Below are 22,954 nucleotides of genomic sequence, written 5' to 3'. Positions count from 1 at the left end.
GGAAAACCAAACCACTAATCGTTCAACAGTCCTCTTTCACCGCTGTTGAAGAAGCAAATAAAAAGTCGACAGTTACCTTAAGGATACACTTCTCGTGAATAAAAGCTATCCTTCAGTGCACATATAAACCTCCTACAAGTACAAGCTCAGCTGGAGCAACAGATACGCGTCATCTCAAGGGATGTTGTTGCTGGTTTTTGTACAGCATTTAGCCTAAGGCTAAAGCTCTGTAAACTTCTCCCTGCTATGGGATTCTCTTTTTCAGCGCACATCGATCCTACAGCAAACACAGTTAAATCATTAGGTCTACAGGATTTAGAGCAGTGGATTGACCATCATCATCATGCTGCATAGGCACATAATTTTGCATTGGTTCATCCTAAAGGCTTTTAAGTCTGTAATTTCTGTTCATTTAGAGTTGACAATATAATAATGTTGAGATTTCTGACCTGCAGAATGGCATATGTCTCTACAAGAGCCCTATTGTTCCTGCTGAATTTATTCTTTCTGACAACCTGCTCTTTTCATCCATCTAATTATGATTGTACAGGCTGTGGAAAAATATTAGCTGGTAAATCAAAAAGATGTGTAGCAGGTAGGAAAAATAAGTGTCAAATGCATGCATTGAATAATAGGAAAAACATTTTTAGAGCTTGTACATTTGTTCACTTTGTTCAGGCATAAGTAGGGGTTGATCTTTTCTGCTGCAGTCACATGTTGTTCATAATAGCCGTAACTGCTAGTTTTGAACCATTTCTCAGAATTGAAATTGCACCATTTACAAAGACCCCAACACGCAGCAGGATCAACATCAGCCATAAATGACAGAACTGTCAATCAGAAATGCTCTTAAATTCTCTTAACTCCTCCCCACAATGCTGACCTATTCTCTCAGCTTCTTTGAATCAAGGCAGAAAGAGCCAAGTCCTGGGTGACTGGATACTGTGAAATTCAGCATGCTGTCGTGTGAATGCTCACTGCTGAGGGAGAATCCCTGTCTCAACCTTAGCTGTCAGCATTTCTGCCACCCCGGCGCTCGGGGAAGAGATGGTACCCAGGGGTCTCATGTTCAACAAGACCCCTGATCGTTTAGGTCTGGCTGAGGCTACGGCGGAGGGACATGCCAGCAAGAAAGATCTCTTTGAAAAAATAAAGGAGGAGGGACACTCGAAAGCAGACCATGATGAGGGGTCACAGAGGAGTTTGCAGAACAGCCCCAACATGGAGCCTTGAGGGGCACCGGCACGTTTAAATATTGAAACAGAGCACCAGCCCCTGTCTCATTACTGGTGTAATGAGGCTGGTTAGGGAGAAGGAAAGCCTCTGCCGCCAAAAAAACAGCTGCCAGTTCTAGCAGTTTGTGTCACACATTCACTCAGATAACCCTCAATGAGAATTTCATTTAGTTTTTGTTAAACATGTGGTGCTAGATTTGATAGTGGCTATTGTTGAACCCAACAGACACACTGCACTCACATTACTTTACAGAGTTGTTATTCCCCACCTGCACATGCATCAATCTCTCTTTTTAGAATTAACTCAGAGTTGTGTAGTTGTGTTGGTGGTCACCTGGTTGAAGTAAAACCAATACTTACTCTCTTTTTAGCTCTGGTTTTGTCTTAGCCATATTAGCGTTAGCTGAAAACTGCTGCTGGGGTAGGTACAGGGTGAGACTGTGAGAAACAGTTAATTATCAGGAAGTAAAACCGAAATAATGAGCTGAAAGTGCCTAAAAAGCTCTCTGTGATAGTATTCTGTGAGCAGCCGCTTTCATATTATACAGTCATTTAATTCATTGGTAAAACAGAAAGTATAGATGATAGTGGAGCTTTAACTAACAGTTGTGCACAGTGCATAAGTGCAGTGTTTGCACTGTATAGCATGCTCAACCATGGGACAGTATAGTATTTACTGCGTGCATGTGTGTGTGTATATGTGTGTGTGTGTGTGTCTTTATTTCCAGGATCAGTCTTTGTCAGAGTCACTGATTGCTGCAAGGTTATGTGAGCTTGACTTAATTTGACTTCATTCAATCTGCGATAGAAAATTTATTTTGCATCACTTGGCATTTAGGACATAGACAGCAAGGGAAAAGGCCATAACTATTTTAAAGCAGTGACATAAAAAACTGTATTGACAGCTGTGGTTATTGACTTTGCAGGGCTAGTTAGATAGAGGACCAATCAAGTCATTAAAAAGGGCAAAGTACAGCTATTGATGCTGTACACTAATCTTTTTTTTTTTTTTTTTTAACATGTTAGAAAAACGAGAAATATATCCAGAATTGTAAATGCAGATGCAGAATGGTGAACATCAAGAAACTGCTCACAGTATCATCTGTTGTATACAGTACACACAATGAAATCCACTCAGTAACCTAAGTTGCACACCTTTACCATTTTCCAGGTCCCGTGCACTGCCTGCTATCTAATGAGAACGGCCTTGAAACTTTATCCAAAAAAAATTTGCAGTTTGATTTGACTTTACATGCTCAATGCTGTCGGATTACTTGTGGGTTTTTTTTTTTTTAAATTGAAACAGCAATCTTTTCTCTTTTACCAGTGAAGGTTTAAGACATATCTCATATGACCTGCTTGCTCTGCTGCGTTTCACAGGGATAGATATGACATCTTGGTGACATTCACAGATAAATCAGTTTTTGTAACAGTAGAAATGTTTTCTGTTGTGGCTTTTCATTTCACAAAAAGACAAATGCCCCTCAGTGCTACACTCCACAAGAGGGGCGAACAATGTGTCTTGTAGTTGTCAAGAGAAGTGACAGCGGGATAATTGGTAGGGCACTCCCGTTTCGTTTAAACTGAAATAAATAGGCTACAATAGGAGAACAGTGCTTTAAAAAAAGTAAAGCTTTGTTTTGTGCAGCTTATTATGCAGCGTTCGGAGTGAAGTAATGAAGAGGAGTATTAACGGATTGAGCATTAAAAACAAATGCACATTCATTGCAGTTCATGAATATTCATGGCACTAATTCAAATAACCTTAGGCGACTGTTACGACTAATGAATATTTAAAACAGCTTGGTCACAGAGATTTGAACATTGCATTACAGCTGACTTTCTGAGATCATCATGTACAAGGGTAAACAATTAGGAAAGGCAAAAACAGATTTCAGCAGTGATCAAAATACATCTGGAAAACAATATCTCATGTTGTCATATTAGTTCCGGGCCATTGGTGAGAACGTGATGACATACAGGAGGACAACAGGGTAAAGAGTTGGCAATAATCGTCACCATTGCTAAAATGATTAGTTGTTTTATCAGTCAATAAATAAACAGAATATTAATTGCTAACAATTTATTATGACCCATTTATTATGCAAAAATGCAAAACATTTGCTTATTCTAGCTTCAGGAAAGGTACGAATTTGCTGCTTTTCTCTTGTAAACTGGATACTTTTGGCCAGTGTTCATTGTGCAAAACAAGAGCAGAAAATGTAACTTTGATGGCTATTTGTCACTATTTTGTAGGCCAAATTATTCATTGATTAAAAAAAACAATCCACAGTTTCATCAATAAAGAAATGAATCTTACATTGAAACATAATCAAATTCAGTAATATGAATAGTTATTTATTTACCTGTTGTGACCTCAAACCTCTTGGCCTAGCTGGGAAGGGGACGGGTTGAAGTGCAGGCATAGAAAAGCAGCCACAGTGCAGCGCCTAACAGAGCGGGATTCATCCTCTGACAGAACTGAGGGGTGACCAAACATGTTTACATTTTGCCACGCTGGTTTTGAAAAAGCCCGGCACCCCTCACACGCTGCGAGTAGGAGAATCCCGTACTGCCCACTTAAAAGGGGGGCCTCGGCTGCCTCCTTTGAGGGATCAGCGTGGTGACTCGTCCTCCTCGCCCGCCACCGCAACGCTAATTAGGCCCACCACAAAGCCAGCCTGTGGGGATAATGTCCCATTATTAGAGTCATTTGTTTCAATTAACCGCTCTGTGATTCTACAATAGCACTGTGCAGCCCAGTGCAAAGAAGCCATTACTCTCGCCCAAGGAACCACTGAGGTTTGGGACGAGAGTGTTTGTAAGAAGGTTACGGATACCAGCTCCTGCCAGCGGTGGTGCTGCCAGGCTCCATATTCTGCCCTGTCACCAGTGAGCTGTTTCAACAGGGAGAAAGCCAAAAAGTCCTTATTCATATCTTTTCTATAGCATTAAAGATTGTCACTGACTTTGTTGTCTTTGAAATGTTTGGGATTTTTTTTTTCTTTTTCTGCACTTTCACTGAGAGCTATGCTGAGAGCATTGTGGTTTACCATTCTGCTACTGTATACTTATGTTGCTCTCGCCATTTTTAGACTGCAATCAGGTTACTTTCTGAGCTCAGTGCACACAGCTCTCTTTTTCTTTTCAGCTCTTGTACCTCTAAAATCCTCGTCAGAAATTGAGGAGGTTCACTTTCATCACATCAGTGGAAAGACAGTAAATTGGTTTGACAACAGTACCCTCCCCTCCCTCCCCTACCTGGGAATTACAAAATGACAATTAGCCCAGTGTCTTTATGGCCGCCAACAAGGGACCCCTGATAATGGCTGTTTGTACTGTTTGTGTACTTGCATACTGCCTGCTGTTGGTCACAGTTGGAGGCTGAAAGAGCCTGGCTTCAGGTTGCATAAGGCATGAGTATGAGAGATTATGACTGTGATTTGTTGCCTGATGTAAGAGGAATAATTTCTAGAAATAAAGTTTGTAAATAAATGGTTTGGATGTAAATTCTACAGCGATTTTTCAAGCAGCAAAAAGCAGGTGAATAATGTCCACAAAAAGGAACTTATTTCTTGAAACATCACTCTTTCCTGATCATTTTTCTAACATTTTTTTATCAGTTATGAGCTTCACCGAAAACCACCTCAATGTTGTTGGACACTTAAAAAGATGCATATGAACTTCAGATGCTCCTGAATACAATATTTCCGAGCACTTTTCGGTCCTTTCAACACTAGATAATGGAAATTTCGATTGATACCAAGAGGTTGCTGCCCTGTGATGCCTCTGTTGCCAGGCTCTCTCATTGGCTTTCTCCCCCCGCTGCGCAGATGTTTACAAAGAGACATCACCAGCTCACATTAAAGGGTTCAAGTTGTCCCCTTGGGCTGTTGCTATGGAAATAACCCTGCTATGGTCGCTCATTCATGTTTGATTAATTGTTTTTTCCTTTCTGTGCTGCTGCCTCTACAAAGACCTCATCATGGGAACATTTCATCTTGAAAACAAACAATAGAAAAAGATGAATATGTCAAAATCTGTTTTATTTGGACGTTGAGATATTCTCTCCTTCTGGTTTGTGGGCATTTTGTGGATGTTCTGTGGTGATAAAAGTCTTAGAAATCATATTAGTGTTGTATTAATGTTGATTAAGCCTTGCCCGTGAAGCCTTACAATCATGATTTTTTTCTTTCGTTTCCCAGACTTACCTGTACTGAAGATAAGCATTTTGCCTTTTTTTCCCTTTCAAATTGCACTGTGTAGTACTGAGCTACAGCAACCCACTGGGGCCAATTAGGATGCCAGCAGAGCCAGGAAGTGCATAGCAGATGCTTTTGCCACTATTTATTAAAATCCAATCTGTGGGGGCCCCTCCAACAGCTCGTTAAACTACCGTTAATCTAATTAGCTCTCACTTGCCACTGTTTTCACCACATTACCAAATACAAGGGCCTCGACTTTGCAATTTAGGCTGATTAAGTAGGTCCAGTGCTGTTAGGCAAAGCTTGTGGGGAGGAGCTCCTCACAGCTGTCAGTCATTTTCCAGAGTCAGATAAATCATGCAGCTTAGTTCAGCTATGGCTGTGGACTTGAGTTTGAATTAAAATATCTGCATTGGGAATATTGGTTTAAATAAAATCCACATTGCAAGCTCTGTACTGCAGCCCTGCATGTCTGAAAACACGAACAAAGTACCCCACATCATAAAGACCTTGTATATTTGTAGTGGCATTGTACCAAAACTGGATACAAATTTCATAATGGGTTCTTTATGGATCAGGTCTATACAGTTCCCACTGATGTCCTTTAATGTCTTTTAGATCACGACCATGAATCGGCACTTCCGGTTCATTATTGTTTGGGCCGGGCTGTATTTTTTTATTAGATGAGTGCTGCTCTCTGGGCACGTGCCTGGTTCTACTCAGAGATCTGTGCGGCGGCTTTGACATGCAGTCTCGCTCATTGCTTACAGATGGGCAGTCTGACATGGAGCTGTAATAGTTTCCAGATGAGGAGGGCACGGTATATATTTTAAGACATATTTCAACCCATCAAGCTTTCATGGTGAACTAAATGATGGGGATATACAAACACAAGACTAACATAGGGGTGACTGTAAAGTAATTGATAGGTAGTCCAAGATATGAAGAATTTATAGAACCTTTTAGCCAAAGTTGACAATCACACATTGTATAATATTCAAACAGGATGTAAGAAACTATTTTAACAACCGTCTTGTATTTTGGATTCCATTTATGGTAGCGACAGGCAGTCTTACTGTAGAGAAGGCTAAATCATTTAGATTTCAAACAGCTTTGTTTACATTCTCATCCTCCCTGCCAACTTTCTGTAAGGCAACAATCCTGACAGCATTACATACAGGTGCACTTTGAAGCGCTAGCTGAAACCGATATTTAAATAACGACTAAATGCATGTAATAAAAAACAAAATATAAGCCTTCATGATTCCTACTCCAATTATAGTAACTTAACAACGACTTGCTTCCTTTTTCTCAGAACCTACTCCCTCAGCTACAGTTCTCTTCTGCACCAAAACTATCAGATCATACAGTCAAGTAGAAAAGACTGACATCATGTTGTAATGTATTTTAAATACATAATGATGTCTGGAATAACTTTGGATAGGATTTATCATTCATCATACATGCCTGTGCTGCATGCATCTTTGCGAGCTGCAGCTAACAACTGGATAGATGATTCAGCTGACAAAACAAGCTCTTACATTTTTAAACCAGCTGATTTTGTAGCCACTCATGAAAGACGTGTGCTACGATAACTTCATCTTCTGATATTTTTGTTGCACTACACAACCCTTAGGAACCCACTTTTTTCCTTAAGGCTGTGAATTACAGCTGGGGGGGGGAAATTGCAGAAAAATTATATATGGCATCTTGAAATTACATTATTCTCACTGCTGCTACTCCAACCATGGCCATTTATCTATTTATAAACCCACAAAGGCTTACAGTCTGTAACAGCTGCACTAAGCTCTGCTTCTTTCCAGTATGCTGGTGTGGAGAGGCTGGTGATTGTACTGTTAAAGAGATATGTTCCATTGTAACACATATACATTTTTTAATATCAGTGATATCATGAGATAATATTTATATATACCAGCAAAACACCTGAACATTACGTGCCTTAGTTAGATTGAGCGCTTGATTTTTTCACCAGGGTAAGATCCATTTATATTTTTGACTTATGTTGGTGCAAAGCAGCTATAATCAACATTTTTTATTTTAACAATGTGAAGGTGGTCACTCATGACAAACCGACTGAGTATTAGCGTCCTCCAGCCATTACTTTGGTTTTCCGGTCCCCAGCCTTACTGTCTTGGTTCACTCTGGCTGTTCTCATCAATGTTATTTTCAGCCACAGCAGACAGTTAAAAGATCTAACAGCCCACTATACACCTCCTTCTCAGCACCAAACAGCACATAGACAAAGTTAGCGACCTGTTTGTGAACATAGGAGCATTTAGCATCTGAAGAGCCAGATACTCTTCTTAGGATTTGGTGAAAAGCAAAACAAAGGGAAAAGGAAAGGAAATATTGGAGTTAATGTCATCATGATGGATACGAGCACGACACCAAATGAAACCTAATGTTCTAGCATATAACATATCAACATTATAAGGCCACAATATGTCATTGTGATTACAGCTTCCCTCTGCTGCATCCAAGTGGCCAAAAAATCAATCACGCACAGTTATTGCAGGTTTATGGATGACCAAAAAAACACACGATTTTGCTCTTCGGTTAAGTTTAAGTTTATGCTACAATCCACTTGGTCTGATAAGACCAAAAGCTTAAGCTGGCTAAAGTTAGCTAATGTAAACTACACTTCAGCATGTTCAACATTTGGCAACTTCAGCAGTCAAGTTGCCAAATGTTGATTTTCGTAAAGCAATTGATTCAAGACAATCATGGGAAAAAAGGAAATTAAATCTGCTATTATTCTGAAATTGGCAACTGTCAACACAGTGGTCACTGTTCAGCAAACGTTATGTATGCTGTGTGCAAAATCAGTCCCTTGTAATAAACACTCAGCTGTACTCTACAGTGAGCCGTACATTGAGATTTCATCCATTTACGGATCATCATATTGCATCATGGTTGTAATAGTAGTATTTTGGGATTCAAACATATGTCATAAGCTCCTTTCATGCCTCTGAAAAGTTTGTTCTTTAGACAATAATTTACCACTACAGAATTGAGAAAAACTATGTGAAATGTGATCTCATTATGGAAAAACCTCCTAGTTAAATGTGCTTTTATTAGGTATATTATTTCACTACAAGTCTTTGATTGATGTTGTTGAACTGCTGTTTTAAAGAGCCTCTTTCATAGTGCTTGTGCTTTAGCCCATCCTAAAGGCAGGTATATGTTCACACAAGATTTTCCTGCAATAAATAGCATGTGAAAATGGGTTTTCTATGTTGATGCTTATACACTAATACAAACTGTATAATAACTGAAAGCTAGTATTCTGTGTGTGTGTGTGTGTGTGTGTGTGTGTGTGTGTGTGTGTGTGTGTGTACTTGTACTTGCGACATAGTAAGGACCAAAAAAAGTATTTTACTAACAGAGTGAGGACATTTTGGGAAAGTGAGGACATTTTGGCCGGTCCTCACTTTTTGAGACACCTTAAAATTACATTTTGAGGGTTAAGACTTGGTTTTAGAGTTAAGGTTAGAATTAGGTTTAGGTTAAGGTTAGGGTCAGGGTCAGGGTTAGGCACTCAGGTGTGATGGTTAAGGTTAGGGTAAGGGGCTAAGGAATGCATTATGTCAATGAGTGTCCTCACAAAGATAGAAGTACAAGTATGTGTGTGTGTGTGTGTGTGTGTGTGTGTGTGTGTGTGTGTGTGTGTGTGTGTGTTTTCACATTTTACAGCTTTTTGGCTTGAAATCCATGTAACAATGTGTATAGACTTTGGAAGTGGGTGGCATTCAGATTTAATGTAGTGCTGCGTTCAGTATGTGCATCATGTTTTGGTGTAATGACCATCACTGTAAAGAGAAAGTGTATCTGTGCATCACCTCGGAGTAGTTTGTTTGTTTTCATGGCCTTTTGAAACTGATGCACCACGCAGTACTCTTCACTTTACTGTTCAGTGTATATGAAGATGATGATGATGATGATGCCGATGATGATGATGATGATGATGATGATGCATATATGCAGTTGGCTGTGATTGGATGAACACTTTCACACAGTGCCATACCATTGCCGGTCTCTGCGTCCCTGCATCTCTCTACATCACTCCACCCCCCCTTCTCCTTTTATCTGCTCTCTTAACATCAGCTCTCTCTTTCTCTTTTCCTCTGCATCTCACTCTCTCCACTCTTGTCTCACTCTCCTCTCTCACCCCCTCCTATTTCTCTCTTTCTCTGCTGTTTTGATAGTGACGCAGTTATCAGGCTGTCAATTCTAATCTTGTCTTGTCAGTGCAGTGCTGTCCATTCAAAATTACACTGACTCCCTCCCCACTATCTCTCTCTCTCTCTCTCTCTCTCTCTCTCTCTCTCTCTCTCTGTCTGTCTCTCTCTCTCTCCCTAACAAGAGAAACGCTGATGAGATGAGCAAGCTAAGGCTGACACTACGGTTCAGTCTTTATCTAGTAAACCCAAAAAACTGCGTACAAAATTTATTTAGAGTCTATTGTGTTGTACAGGACATGCTGGTCTTACAAAGCAACAGCCATGTGCTGTTTTTGGCAGTCTGTCTGCATTGCAGTCTTTAAAGATGTACAGTGTCAGTGTCAATCTGCTTTGTAAATGGGCAATGTGTCCTCTTTTGTGGAGAAAATCAGTTTTATATCCTCAGGTCGCATCATGGCTAAGGCTAGTTATTGACCCTAAAGGCTTTTTTTGGTTTAAGACCAAAATGTGTTTGTAGCACCAAGCACTGAAAACTCTCAAGTACAGAATTTTGTCTCTTAGGCACAGTCCTTTTTACAGCTGCTTGTGTTTTGACAAAGTGGAGATTTTTGTTTTGTTTTGTTATTTTTTTTTTTTTTTTTGGGTTAAGTGAAAAATATTGTGATAATGTTTTGGTCTCAGTACCAAAATTCAGGTATTGTATCAACATTAGTTTTGAAGTTTTTCCAACAGTCACCCAGTGAAGAATCTGACAGTTTGTGTGGTGTTGGTTAACCATCTAAATAGTTGAGAAGGTAGGACCCAAAGCAGGAGACCTCTGCACCACTGTAGTTTATGTTACTGTATTAACACAGTATCTCCTTCGTCATCTGAGACTCAGTATTATAACTGCGATAGTGAATATCAATTAGGCAATGGGCCTTTTTCCTCCGTGAACAAGAGACACTTCCAGATTAACAGAGGTTGGGTTTTGGGGGGAGTGTAGCCCGAACCTCCCAGTGCACAGGGAACTGGGCATTTCAAATTGGTAGAAAATTGAAATAAGCAATGAAGCTGCAGGACAGGAGATAAATGTCCAACAGTCCAAAATGCAAAAGGTAAACATCAGGATCCAATGTCAGCACATCATAGCAAAAGAGCTACTTAACAGACTTACCATTTTGCATTGACAGTCACACAGGGAGAAATGTATCGTAGAAGAGGACAAGATACCAATCTCTCCACTGACAGTATCAGAAAATGGACCAGAATGCAGTGCAGCCACAAGAAGCTGTGTTATGAATAAGGGATGTGACTCTCTTTTCCTCATACTGACAACAACAGCTGTCATAATCATTACTGTTCTCTGCACCTGCATGAGCAAACCAAAGAGAATAAGCTTGATATTATATAATGGATGCGTAGACCATCAATGATTTGTAAAGCCAGCAAGTAAAACTACACTGATGAAAATGTTTGTGATTAAGGGGAAGGGGAAGAAACAAAAGCAACCACTGGTTCCAATGTTTGGGTAATTTCATACATAATAGCCAACATCTGATATCTGGTATGAACTGGTCACGAAAACTAAACAAACCACTGATAAAAATCACCTCCTGCAAACTGAAACTAAATTGAAAATCAGGATACTATAAACCAACATTTGACCTTCAAACTAGTTCTAAAAGACTTGATATAAGCAGTGAATCTTCAAGAGAAAATTTCAAGATAAAGTGTTTGTTTATTTGTCTTTGAACTGTGAATAATGCTAAAATTATTACACTTCCCTGTAGATACTGTAAATCATTTTTGCAGTGAAGATGTCCCACCATTCCGATACTTAACACTGGTCTGCTTCTTAAAATAAACAGAGTAGTTTTCTCTTAATAGATGTTTGGGATATGAGTGTGACAGCAGTGCAAAATGGTGCTTGGCAAGATTTTATGAAATAAGAAAAAAGAATTAATCATCCTAAAATAAGACATTATGACTATCTTGGGTGGGTCTTTTTGCAGTGAAGTTAACACCTGCTCTTTTTTTCGAAAGGTGTTCTGTGAAATGTTGGAAACAAGTGTCAAAAATAGATGTAGATGAAAGAGACAGCCAGCAAATGAGAACAAAATTAAAACTCACAGATTGATAATGTGTCTAAGTAAGGATTTTTTTTTTTCCTGTAGCAGTGGTATTGAAGGAAAATCACACAGTGAGAGGAGTTCTGTTTTGTTGTTCTCTCATCCGAGATATGTTGAGCCATCTTTATTCTTTTCAGTCTTTCAGTTTCATTGATATTTTATCTTCCTCTGTCAGCCTTCCACTGTATAAGTTCACTAACATGATTCTCGTACAATATGAGGGGAAAATAAAGAAAGAAATGAAAAATATGCCCCTTGTTCTCCTGGTTGATTGCATGCTGCTGCGAGCTGTTGTGTGTCATCACTCTTTTCTCTGTATGAATACATGTGAATTTTCCTGGAGATTATTTAGCCTTCTTTTTTTTCTATTTTGTCATTCCATTAGCTCTACCTTCAGTTTATTCTATTTTCACTTCAAAGGCTTGGGTGGAACAGATGTCGTTTCAAATGCCTGTCTTCTGCCTCATTGCCTAAAAGTGAGGGATGATTATTTTTTAATGAAACCAGGCATACTCACACACACACAAAAAAAAGAATATTACCTGTAAGCTGTGAAATAGACAAGCAATACTTTCACATCACCCTGAATGGGAACATTCATTCATTTCCGCACACCACAAAAGCCATTTTGAAGTTTTTCTTTAGCTGCCAAATGTGCTCCTGGACCTTGAATTTTGATTAGTTAATTTCATGCTGTGTGGAATACAGTGTGTTGTTTGGCAAATGCTTAGCTGAAACAATGCAATTTTCAAAGGCAGTCATTTCCTGTTTTCCAATTGACAGTTAAAGGGGAAAACATGTCTGTTGCTTAATCCTGTGATAAGTATGCATTAGATGGGTGTGAATGTCTTTAAATGTCCTCAAGTTGCTTTTTGATACTCACGCAGGGACAAATCTTTTTCATGGTTTGTTCTCCCCCCTGCTGAGTTTTAACACTGAAACCCAGGATCAGTGGATTATGAAAGAGAACATTCAAGGCTGTTTAAAATTTCTAAAATGCAACCTGATGAAATAGGAACTTGACCTTGGAGATGAGCTTTCTTTGCCAATAAAAAAAGAAGGAGGTTCACTCTCACTTCACTCAAAGCCCATTACAACATTTAGGTAACTCTCCATAACTCCTCAACCATAAATAGGCCACATAAATATCCTTCATTTCACATAATACTGGTGTATATCATTACATATTCAGTATGTCATTATCTCTTCTATTATATGGATGGAAATTGGATTGTTTTTTCCTGCCTTTATAGCAACCAAGAAATCAGGTTAACTGATGTTCCACTGAAACTAATGGCAACATCAAGCCATCACATCTTCCTCGCCGTCCTCCCTCAGCTGCACCTCTTACCTCTCTTTGCCCTTATCTCTCTCTCTCTCTCTCACTCTCCACTCCCTTCCTCTCCCTCTTTCTCCTGTGTTTGATGTGTTCTCTCCTCAGCAAAGAAGGCAATTTCCATATAGAATCACAACCAGGATCAGGTGACCTGGATTTGACTCCCCGTCAAAGCCCTGCACGCAAAATGAAAATGTATTCATGTGTATTGGATCGAGTACATCGTAGAGATGTGAGCAGTTTTTGCCTCCTGCAAATGTAGTGAGGTTGCAGTGTGTTGTTGTTGACAAACCAAATGAGTACACCCTATGAAAAATATGGATTTAACCCTTCTTTTATGGTTCTCTCAGAAAGTGGAACTGAATTCTTTGTGATCTAAATGAAAGAGACTAAATAAAGATCGAAAGAAAATCTGAAAAAAATAGGACAAATGTGAAATCGAGTGAAACTGCTACCAAAGAGATTTTAATTGGCTCAGGATTCTCTACCCCCTAACCCATGTTTGGCCAGTTTCTCCTGAACCACACCTCTCTAGCCCCCTACTGACGTCCTGTTAGTCTTCATTCACCCATGTCTGTAAATTGATCTGTTTTCTCTTCTCAGAACAAGCTGTGGCTGCTCTTCGCAGAACTCTGCTGCTCTCACCCTCTCTCCAGCGTCCTTTGAATGTTCTGTTTGCCTATTTTATTGATGTTGCCCGTCACATGCACAGTGGTTAATGCTATGGGTTTTTTTTATATATTATATTATATATTATACATATTAACCTCACAAAAATTTTGAGTATTTTATGCATTCTGTATATCATTCATATAAATATACTGCACACTGAAGAACTCCTCAGGCTTCTTGCTGTAGCACCAAAATTCATCAACTGATTTATGACCAGCAATGTCTTTTTCTCTCTCACCTTCTCCATCTCTCTTTCTGCCCTTTAGATAAGCAGTGAGAAGCGGCCCTCAGCAGAAATGATGAAGCCCAAACCCAAACCTCAAAAGAAGAAGAAGAAGAAGGACCCCAATGAGCCACAGAAACCTGTGTCGGCGTACGCGCTCTTCTTCAGAGACACCCAGGCGGCCATCAAGGGCCAGAACCCCAATGCCACCTTCGGGGATGTCTCCAAGATTGTGGCCTCCATGTGGGACAGCCTAGGAGAGGAACAGAAGCAGGTACAAAATATCCTGGTCTGGAAGATGTGAAACAATAAGCAGGGAAGCTTACAGGAATTTTTAACAGATGCTGTGAGAATTGTTGCAGAGTAGTTGAAAACAATCGATGAATGTGACACATTTTTGCACAAATGTTCAAAAATAAAGCACTGTACATAAACCTTTACATATATGTTCTATACTAATACAGATGGCATTGGCCGCACAAAGGAACAAACACATATGCACAAACAGTACATTGGCACAAACACCCACCCATACAGTACAGACACATTTTGTTCCCACCAGTAGATGGCATGTGTGCTGCAGCAGGCAAGCTGCCTTTCATTGGCATTATGTGCTGTGTAATTACCAGAACATTGCTGTGAGATACAGCTCACCTTAATGAGCTAGTTCTTCTCTTTCTAAAGATAATCCATCCGTTTATCCCCACTCCCCTGACTCTCATTAAAATGATTTTCTTTCTAAATTTAATTCTAGCGAAAGGAAGGAGGGAAAGGGTGGGGGAGTATTCTGTGCAACAATAGCTGTAAAACACACTGAGACTAACAAAGTTGGGTGTTTTAGAGGCAAGAAATGGTCAATATGGGAAAAATATAAACACACCTGGGGAAATTTCAGGAGTCGAGGACTGATATGTTATGCAGTGGGTAAATACACTCTTACCCCTCTGCTGCAAGAGCAAATAATCAGATGTGAATACACATGCAGACACACAAACCCTCGCTTGTAGCTCTACTTGTTTCCAACTGACACAAAACGTAGGCATCCTCTGAGTTTTTTTAGCACTGCAGTGTCCATCAAAACTAGAAAGAGTTTTCTAAAAATGTAGCGGAAAGAGTGAAAATCATCTTATTTGTCAAAAAAAAGAAAAAAACTCCCACAAAGCTCCAGGCCCAGGTACAGTCCACACCTCCTGTGTCCCTCCATAGCTGATGCCTCCACACCATGCATCTTCATTGGGCCTCTGACAAGCAGGGATGTGTGAAGTTCTCATTTCCACTCTCTTTATTTATATCTCTCGCCTGCTATTTTGATCCTGCCTAGAATACAGAATTAGTGACCCCCCCCCCTCCACCCCCCCACCCCTTCTACTATCGTCTCGTCCTTGGATTTAGCTGAAGGGCATCGCAGCTATCCAAGAGGAACAATCTATTGTTTTTGTTGCTATTTAATGTCATCTCCAGCTCGGCAGTAATGTTAGGAAATGCTAATGATGACGGAGTTATAGGAGATCATGATGTTTTGCCTTATGGGTATTCATCACCAAGAAAAATCACAGCTGTTAGCTCCTTGTGCTTAGCACTTCTCTTGGGATGAGCAAGGATTACTTTTAAGAAAGTATACTGTGTAAAGACATCTTCCTGTCCATACTGTGCATTTAAAAGCAGCACTGCATATTTTTCAGTTCTTGTTGTAGAGCTTCAGCGCTGTAGCATTTGCATCAAGCACACACAAGCAAAAACACTGGATTTCTGATTAAACTCAAACTGTATTTACTTATTCTTTGAGAAGATACTTCCTGATTTGAATCAAAATTTTGTCACTTTTACAATATTTTATTAATGTAAAGTTGTTCAATCCTTGCGGTCTTGGGTAGAAAAATATTTCTCATAGAAAAAGTACTGATTTGGCCATACCAATACCAAAAAAAGCATGAATATTTTTTTTTACTTTTTGTTTTGTATAATAGACATGATTGCCAGTAGCCCTCATAGTTAATAGCCCTATTTCAGACACTGCCACATCCTACACAGACACACTCAAATTTCCACATGTGTCTCACAGACTAAGAAATACATACGTGCAAATACACACATGCAGATATCCATATGCAATCATAAACCCACATTCTTTATGCAATCACATAATTCAAACACAGCCGCAGCGTTTACTGTAGTTGTATGATATCAGAAGTTTGTACATCACTGAAAATATGGAGGACAGTTTCAAACAAAACTCATACACCGGCAGGGAGCGCATCCTAATGTACCAAATGACAACAACCATTCTGGTGTATCACTAATGTCAGTATGCTGATAGGAGTGTTATTGTGGAGCTAAAGGAGGTGGAGGGAGGAGAGAGAGAGAGAAGTTCCAGTTCATTTCTCTAGGTGGATTGGAATGGAAATGATGTGTTGCTACAACAGAGGGAGACACATTGAGATGAGAGAGTATTAGTGCCGTGATGAGGAAATAGAGGTGTTCTGTACCATTGGCTCTGATGGAAAGGGAAACATTAAGGACATTTGTGTGTGAGTGCACATGTGTGTTTGCAGAATGTGTTTAAGAAAGTGTTAGACTGAGATAAAAAAAAAATAAAAAAAATTTTAAAAAGCATATTGAGAGATGTGCATCTGCACATTTATGAGCATGTCAACCTCTCCTCTCACCCGAAGCTTCTTGTTTTGATTTTTTTTTTTTTCCTTCACAGGCGTACAAGAGGAAAACCGAGGCAGCTAAGAAAGAGTACCTGAAAGCCTTGGCCGCGTACCGAGCCAGCCTGGTTTCCAAGGTAACACTTATAACACACAGGCCCTGGCTAAGACTGATGAGAGATTGAATGGAAAATCCCGGCTAATAGGCTGGGTGGGGCTTCCGTGGGACAAGGTGATGTTGGTGGTGGTGGCCATATTTGGAACAATAATACCTGATTTCCATAGGTTACAGATGTTGGGGGTTGGGGATTGTAGTTGGTATGGTGATGGAGGGTTGGGGGAGGGGTCAGCCAATCAGAACACACAAGCATATGGCCATAACATCTATGAGAGATGGAGGATAGGAAATTATCTCTCATGTGCCATGTATGTTATGAGGTGTAATACTGTTTTATATGTAACTTAAGAAAACACAAAGAACAGAAGATCTATTGTGTCCTTACGCAATAGATCATCAGTTTCCTCCATCCCATCATCTACAATAGAAAGTACAACCAAATCAAACAATCATTGGCTTTGCTCTGCTGTTTCCATCCTGGACACCTTCCTGCTAATTCAGATCCATGACATCCTTTTTTGGCCAGTGAATGATGGTGCTTTGTATACACCAGCATAGTAGCACAGAGAATACAGAAAAGCAAGGAGGAGGGCTGTGGATTGCATTGTTTAGTGCCGTCTTACATTAACAACACACAATGTAGTGTGGGGAAGATTCCTTTTGTCATTCCATTTGTTCTGCAGGCAAACAGCCTCATTTCTCTGCCTGGGGTCCTGCATACGTGTATGTATGTGCGTGTCTGTGTGTGCGTGTCTGTGTGTGTGTGTGTGTGTGTGTGTGTGTCCCTCGGCTTTTCCCATCTATCTGTCAAGGTGTCTATTGATCATTACCTCAGCCTCAGCTCTATTCATACAAATGGGCTCCATTACCTTCTAATCAACACTGATGGCTGGAGATGAGCAATCTGACAGTTCATCATAGAAGCCTGGAGAAGGTGGGGCAGGGCGGAGTTTGAGGTGGGGTATTTTGTGGATGCTGCACCTGCTCAGAGTGATACTGTCCACAATGACAAAAGTCAAGTTTGGATGATTTGGGTGTTTTCTTTTAAAGCACTGCAACTTCAACCTCAAGCCTGTTTCCCCCAGCCTGTCTACATGAAGTGGTGCAAAATGAATAGTGGAAGCAGTCAGGCAAATGATGAACTGAAAATTAAATATATATAGTCTCATTACATAGTGATCATCAATATGCTGAAAGAGATTTGCTGTTGGGAGGTTTGATTGTCAACTCTCCTGTTGAAACTGTATTGGACAGTCACACCTGCTGTGAGCCAGTGGACCAGAATGTGGGCAGAATCAAACCTTGAAGAGGATCACAATGTTTAGATTAATTTCCTAAACTAAGTTTAGCAAAAATAAAGACTGGAAATGGGGGACAAGCAAGCCTGGTTCTGTCACTCTTTCCATCTAACCCTCAGCTAAAAATTCAGCAAGCATATTTCCCAAACTGTTCCTTTAAATCCTTGTTTGTGAGTCCACCTGAAAATAAAGAAGGAAAGTAGTTCCCTGTAGTTTTCAGCTATATAATTAAACCCAGGTTGACAAATCATGCAGACAGATACATGACAAAGGGCTGAGGTTTTGTCTTAAGTGTAATGGATGCTGCTATTACAAAAATGAGAGAGGAGATGTGTTGTGATCAGAGCTTGATGAATGATGATAAATGAGTTGTTGTGATGGTTTCAGGTTGCAGATTAAAATGATGCATTTTTCATCACAGACATACAATGACCCTGAACCAAAAAGTGCCCAGCAGACCAGCCAGCCCTCCCACCTGCTTCCCCCCAAGCAGCCCCTGTACAGTGTGCCCCCCCAGCCCTCCTCGCCCTACCTGGGCCCACCAGGCTCCTTCCCCCTGTCAGACCTCCAGAGCTACGCTGGGCCGCCCCGTCACACCCTGGCCCAGACCCTCAGCCAATCCCAGATGCTGCCGCCCAGCATGAGTGCCTCTCCCCCAGCTCCCTTCCAGATTAGCCCGCCTCTGCACCCCCATGCCCAGCTCTCCCTGCATCAGAGCTCTCTGCTCAACCAGCCAATCCGCATGCAGCAGTCACAGCCAATCATCTCACACCAAATGGGGCTCCAGGCACCTCTGCATTCCCCTCCTCTCAGCCAACAGGTTGGTCTATGCACTCTTAAAATCTCTAAAATACAGAAACAACACAACCACTTTGCAGACATTATCACCTGTAATTCCATTAATGTTTTTTTTAAATGTGTTGTTGATATTTCATAGAAGTTTGAATTTAAATATTGTCTGTTGTTTTCATCACTTGCTGCTATTTTACAAATGGGAAAATTCTCAATTCACTCTCATTGTAAAGGTTATAACAGGCCTAAATCCTTATTTTAGCATATAATAAGGATATATATATATATATATATATATATATATATATATATGCTTTTTTTATGACAGTTTTGTTTTGGTTTTTTTTCACCCTTGTAGTGGCAAACCAACTATCTTCTCCCTTCTCTCTGAGACTATAATGTCTCCAGTCCAACAGGGGGTGGAGAAGTCAGTGTGAGAAGTGTGATCTTGAGATCCATTTTAACCAAGCAATGAGAGTAAATGAGGAGAGAAAAAGGTGCTATCCCTGTTTCCCACTCTCAGTAGCAACTGATAAAGACCACTGACACATTTGGCCTCATACAGTATCATGGCTCAGCAAACTCTAATGTCTGGCCATCACAAAGCTACGACGATATATAACCTCTTCTCCTCTCTCGTCTCCTCTACAGGGATTCTCCCACATTCAGGCTGATTACCAGAACAGTGTCGGGGGCTCACAGTCTCCGGGAGCCCCTAACCCAGTGCACGGCCAGAACCCTGACTGGGACAGTGAGTACTGCAACAGGGACTGTGGACCCAACCACTGCGGGTGAGCTCATCACATTACTCACCAGAATGTGTCATGGTGGATATTGTTCGATAGAACGCAACAAGAAGAAATTAACCACAGAAAGATGGTGAAAACTAAATGTTATCTAGGATGCTTCATTGTTGAGTAGTTGTCTGACAGTTACTTATTTTCCAAATGAGCTGCCCTAAACCACTTCACTCTCATACTCAGACACTCAGACTGTATTAATCATAAACGGCAATTTCCCTGCTGAAGCAAAGCATCTCCTTGAAATTGAAATGAGTAATGCAGCAGTAGAACAATGCTATTACCGTGCTTGGAAAAAGTGTGACATCCAATTAAGTTTCTCTGTGTTTATCTTAGCATACATTGCCTTATTGAATCAAGCTATTCAAGCGGGTACAAGAGAAACATTGTTTTGTCTCACACCTGAAACCTGGTGTTGCTATTCCAAGAGGCAACAGAGCTGAAAGTCAGTATCTCCTGTATTTAGAGCTGATTCATCTGTATGTCAAATAGGATCACGCCTGGGTCAAATCATGTTTGACGCTCTTTGAAGTAGACTGAGCCTTTGCTTAAACCCTCTCCCTCAGTGTCAGATCATTGTAGTTTGGTGTTTTGGAGGATACTGAATTGTTTCCAGAGTGCCAGTAAAGATAACTGGAGAGCAGACTTTGTATTTGACATTTCAAGTACCAAGTGATCTGCAAATTTTGACTTTTGTATTTGTCTTCATGCTTATTGATGCATGTTGTCTGTCAGCAGCTTTTATGTTTTGGAGCCAGGCCTTCCTTGAAAAAGATTTCATAGTCTCACAGGGATTTGTTGGTGGAATACAGAAATACATGTAGTCAGAATATCATTGTGTTCACATGTATCCATATATTCAGATATACATTAATATATTTTTCTTCTTCCCCAGCAGTGGCATGGGAGCCCGGGACAAGCCTCTCTACCTCACTTGAAGTTGAAAGACCTCCAAATGTCAGACTCCAGGGAGCTTTCCAACATAACAACAACGTCATTGATGTATCTGCTTCAACGTCATTTTTGTTTTTCGTTTTTTTTTCTGATGGATTTTGAAAATCCCAAAGACTGCTACAGTAACTTCACCTATTTGCCAAGCACTTAGATCGGCCAGAAGCCTGAGGCACTTGTCTTGCTTTTTTTTTTTCCTTATCAGTGAACTTTCCATTTTTTTGCGGGGCAGTGAGCTTTAAGCTCATGCCAACATACTGGAAATGAAGACCAAAAGAAAACGTCTTCTCATCTTGTTTTGAATTTTTTAAAGATGCTTTTTTTTTTCCTCTTCACTCCATTACTCTGTGTTTGCCATGGACTGCCCTCATTGGGGAGATGAAATGCTCTAAGCATACTCAAAGTGTAGCGGTCTTGGGTAGAAAAGCTAATGCAAGAAACTAAGATATAGTCACCTCAGCAGGGGTGGATATACTTCAGGATAGATTGAAGCACCCTGACTGAGTAAAAGCAAAGTTACATTTTAATGAAGATAGTTGCAAACACATAAGACATTTGTAAATCATCCTTGCCCCTAGTAAAGGACTCCCTCATTTCCTTTATTTGTCACAGAGTGATTGTAAATATCACCAAAATGGATCCCTCTTATGTGTGTATTTAGCTGCAGTCCCTTGCTTTCATTTTTTTTTTCTTTTTTTTTTTTTTTTTGTTAAACATTCTTTTTGTTTGCTTTTGTGATTTTTGTGCAGGCGGATTCAGTGAGGGAATACACACACTAAAACTTGTGTTGAAACTGTGTTCACTGGTCTCGTTTCTCTCCAAACGAGAGAGAAATGCAAGGACTGAAAAATGCTCCATTTCCTCCTTAAAGTGGTGGAGCTCTGATAGAGGGTGTCACTCTCTACCCATGGCCTCAGGACGTTACAAAACTGTAGAGGTCAAAGATTGAAACCTCTCCTTTTAGCTCCTCCTCCTCCTGGTCAATAAGGACCGCCCCTCCCCACCTGTAACCCCACCCACCATCCCTTAGTCCTCACACCACTTGTACAGGTGAATAAAAAAAAAGTTGCTAAATGTGAAATGTTACTAAAGAAAAAAAAAACATAACAGTGGGTTTTAAAGTTTTTGACTAGTTTTATTAGGTGTTTTAGAATTGTGTTGAACTCATCTTTATCATTTTTTGTGAAGAAAAAAACTCTTAAGATATTTTGTTTTTTCACTGTAGCAGGACTTGCGTTTCAGAGGAACGGTGATGGGGGTAGATATTTTTTTATTTTTTTTTGTGTATAAACCTGCCAAATGTACTTCTTTAAGTTGTAAAGCCAGTGATAAAAGAACCCATTTTGTTTTGTTGAATATCATGTTTTATGATATGGTCATTCTATTTAATTTGGTTGCAGGTTTCACATCTATTTATGAATGATATGAAGTAACATTTTGGCTTAATTTCATCAGGGTGCATTATTATTATTATTATTATTATTATTATTATTATTATTATTATTATTATTGCTCAAACAACTGATTATTAGAATAATAAATATTTTTTCAGAAATTGTTGTTGGTGCAATACCAGTGTACCAGCATTAGATTCATTTTGTGTCACAGATACTTCTTTTGTTTTCTTTTGTCTGTAATAAAATGTTTAAAGTGGAGAAGTGGACGTGCATGTCTCTACTTATTTGGATCGTCTCGCTGTGGTTTATATTACTGAGTCTCAACACATTCATTAGTAATTTGATGTGTGGCACCTGATAGCTGCAGGAGCCTATAAACATAACTTTGCATTCCCCCTGCTTGTGTCTGAGGTTAATTAGGAGAATTATCTTTGATGTTGCAGAAGTTAATGTGACTGCGGTCACGTGGCTCATTAGGTGAGAAGTTTAGGCTTCCTGGTGTACCGTCACTCAGTGAACTTTAACCTTTTCACAGACTTTTCTGTCTTTTATTTATTTTATTTTTTTAATCCAAACATGATTAATATAATAAGTCAAGCAATATTTTTTTGCCCGCTGGCCATGTTTTTTGGCAATGGTGTGATGATGAAACTCAGTTGATGCAGCCGTACACAGTCTTACAGAGAACTACCTGAGGAGAAAAAGGGACTGCCTTTTACTTACGAATTTCACAGTTGGAATATAGGTAGAATAGGAATGGAATTTATCATCCCTCCCCCTCAGCCCTCGCTCGCTCGCTCTCTCTCTTTCTCCCTCTCTCTCTCTCTCACCCTCCATGATGATGATGATGATGACGCAGTGCCCCCTAGAGATGATTCATAAAATTCACCAAAGTCTTTTTCAGTTCCCCTGTACTCACAGGGGGACAGAAAGACTCCGTTCATTACAGTTTAAAGACTTCAG

At 40.0% G+C, this 22,954-nt stretch overlaps 1 protein-coding gene across 2 annotated transcripts in view; it reads left to right on the top strand.

Moving 5' to 3' along the window:
* The window catches only part of LOC139620385 (TOX high mobility group box family member 2-like), a 77,593-nt gene extending 55,336 nt beyond the window's left edge, over window positions 1-22,257 (top strand). For both annotated transcript variants that reach the window (XM_071475839.1, XM_071475840.1), the window contains 5 exons: window positions 14,028-14,258; window positions 16,692-16,772; window positions 18,473-18,871; window positions 19,495-19,634; window positions 20,539-22,257. In XM_071475839.1, coding sequence (XP_071331940.1) covers window positions 14,028-14,258; window positions 16,692-16,772; window positions 18,473-18,871; window positions 19,495-19,634; window positions 20,539-20,581 — 894 coding nt within the window. In that variant the 3' untranslated portion in view covers window positions 20,582-22,257. The remainder of the gene's footprint in view (window positions 1-14,027; window positions 14,259-16,691; window positions 16,773-18,472; window positions 18,872-19,494; window positions 19,635-20,538) is intronic.
* The last annotated feature ends 697 nt before the right edge of the window (window positions 22,258-22,954 follow it).

Source organism: Trachinotus anak, unplaced genomic scaffold (genome assembly GCF_046630095.1).
Source record: "Trachinotus anak isolate AG129_WGS33_773 ecotype Australia unplaced genomic scaffold, CSIRO_AGI_Tana_v1 ptg000004l, whole genome shotgun sequence".
NCBI lineage: Eukaryota > Metazoa > Chordata > Actinopteri > Carangiformes > Carangidae > Trachinotus > Trachinotus anak.
Note: the sequence above shows the minus strand (reverse complement) of the source record. Positions and strands in the feature narration are given on the sequence as shown.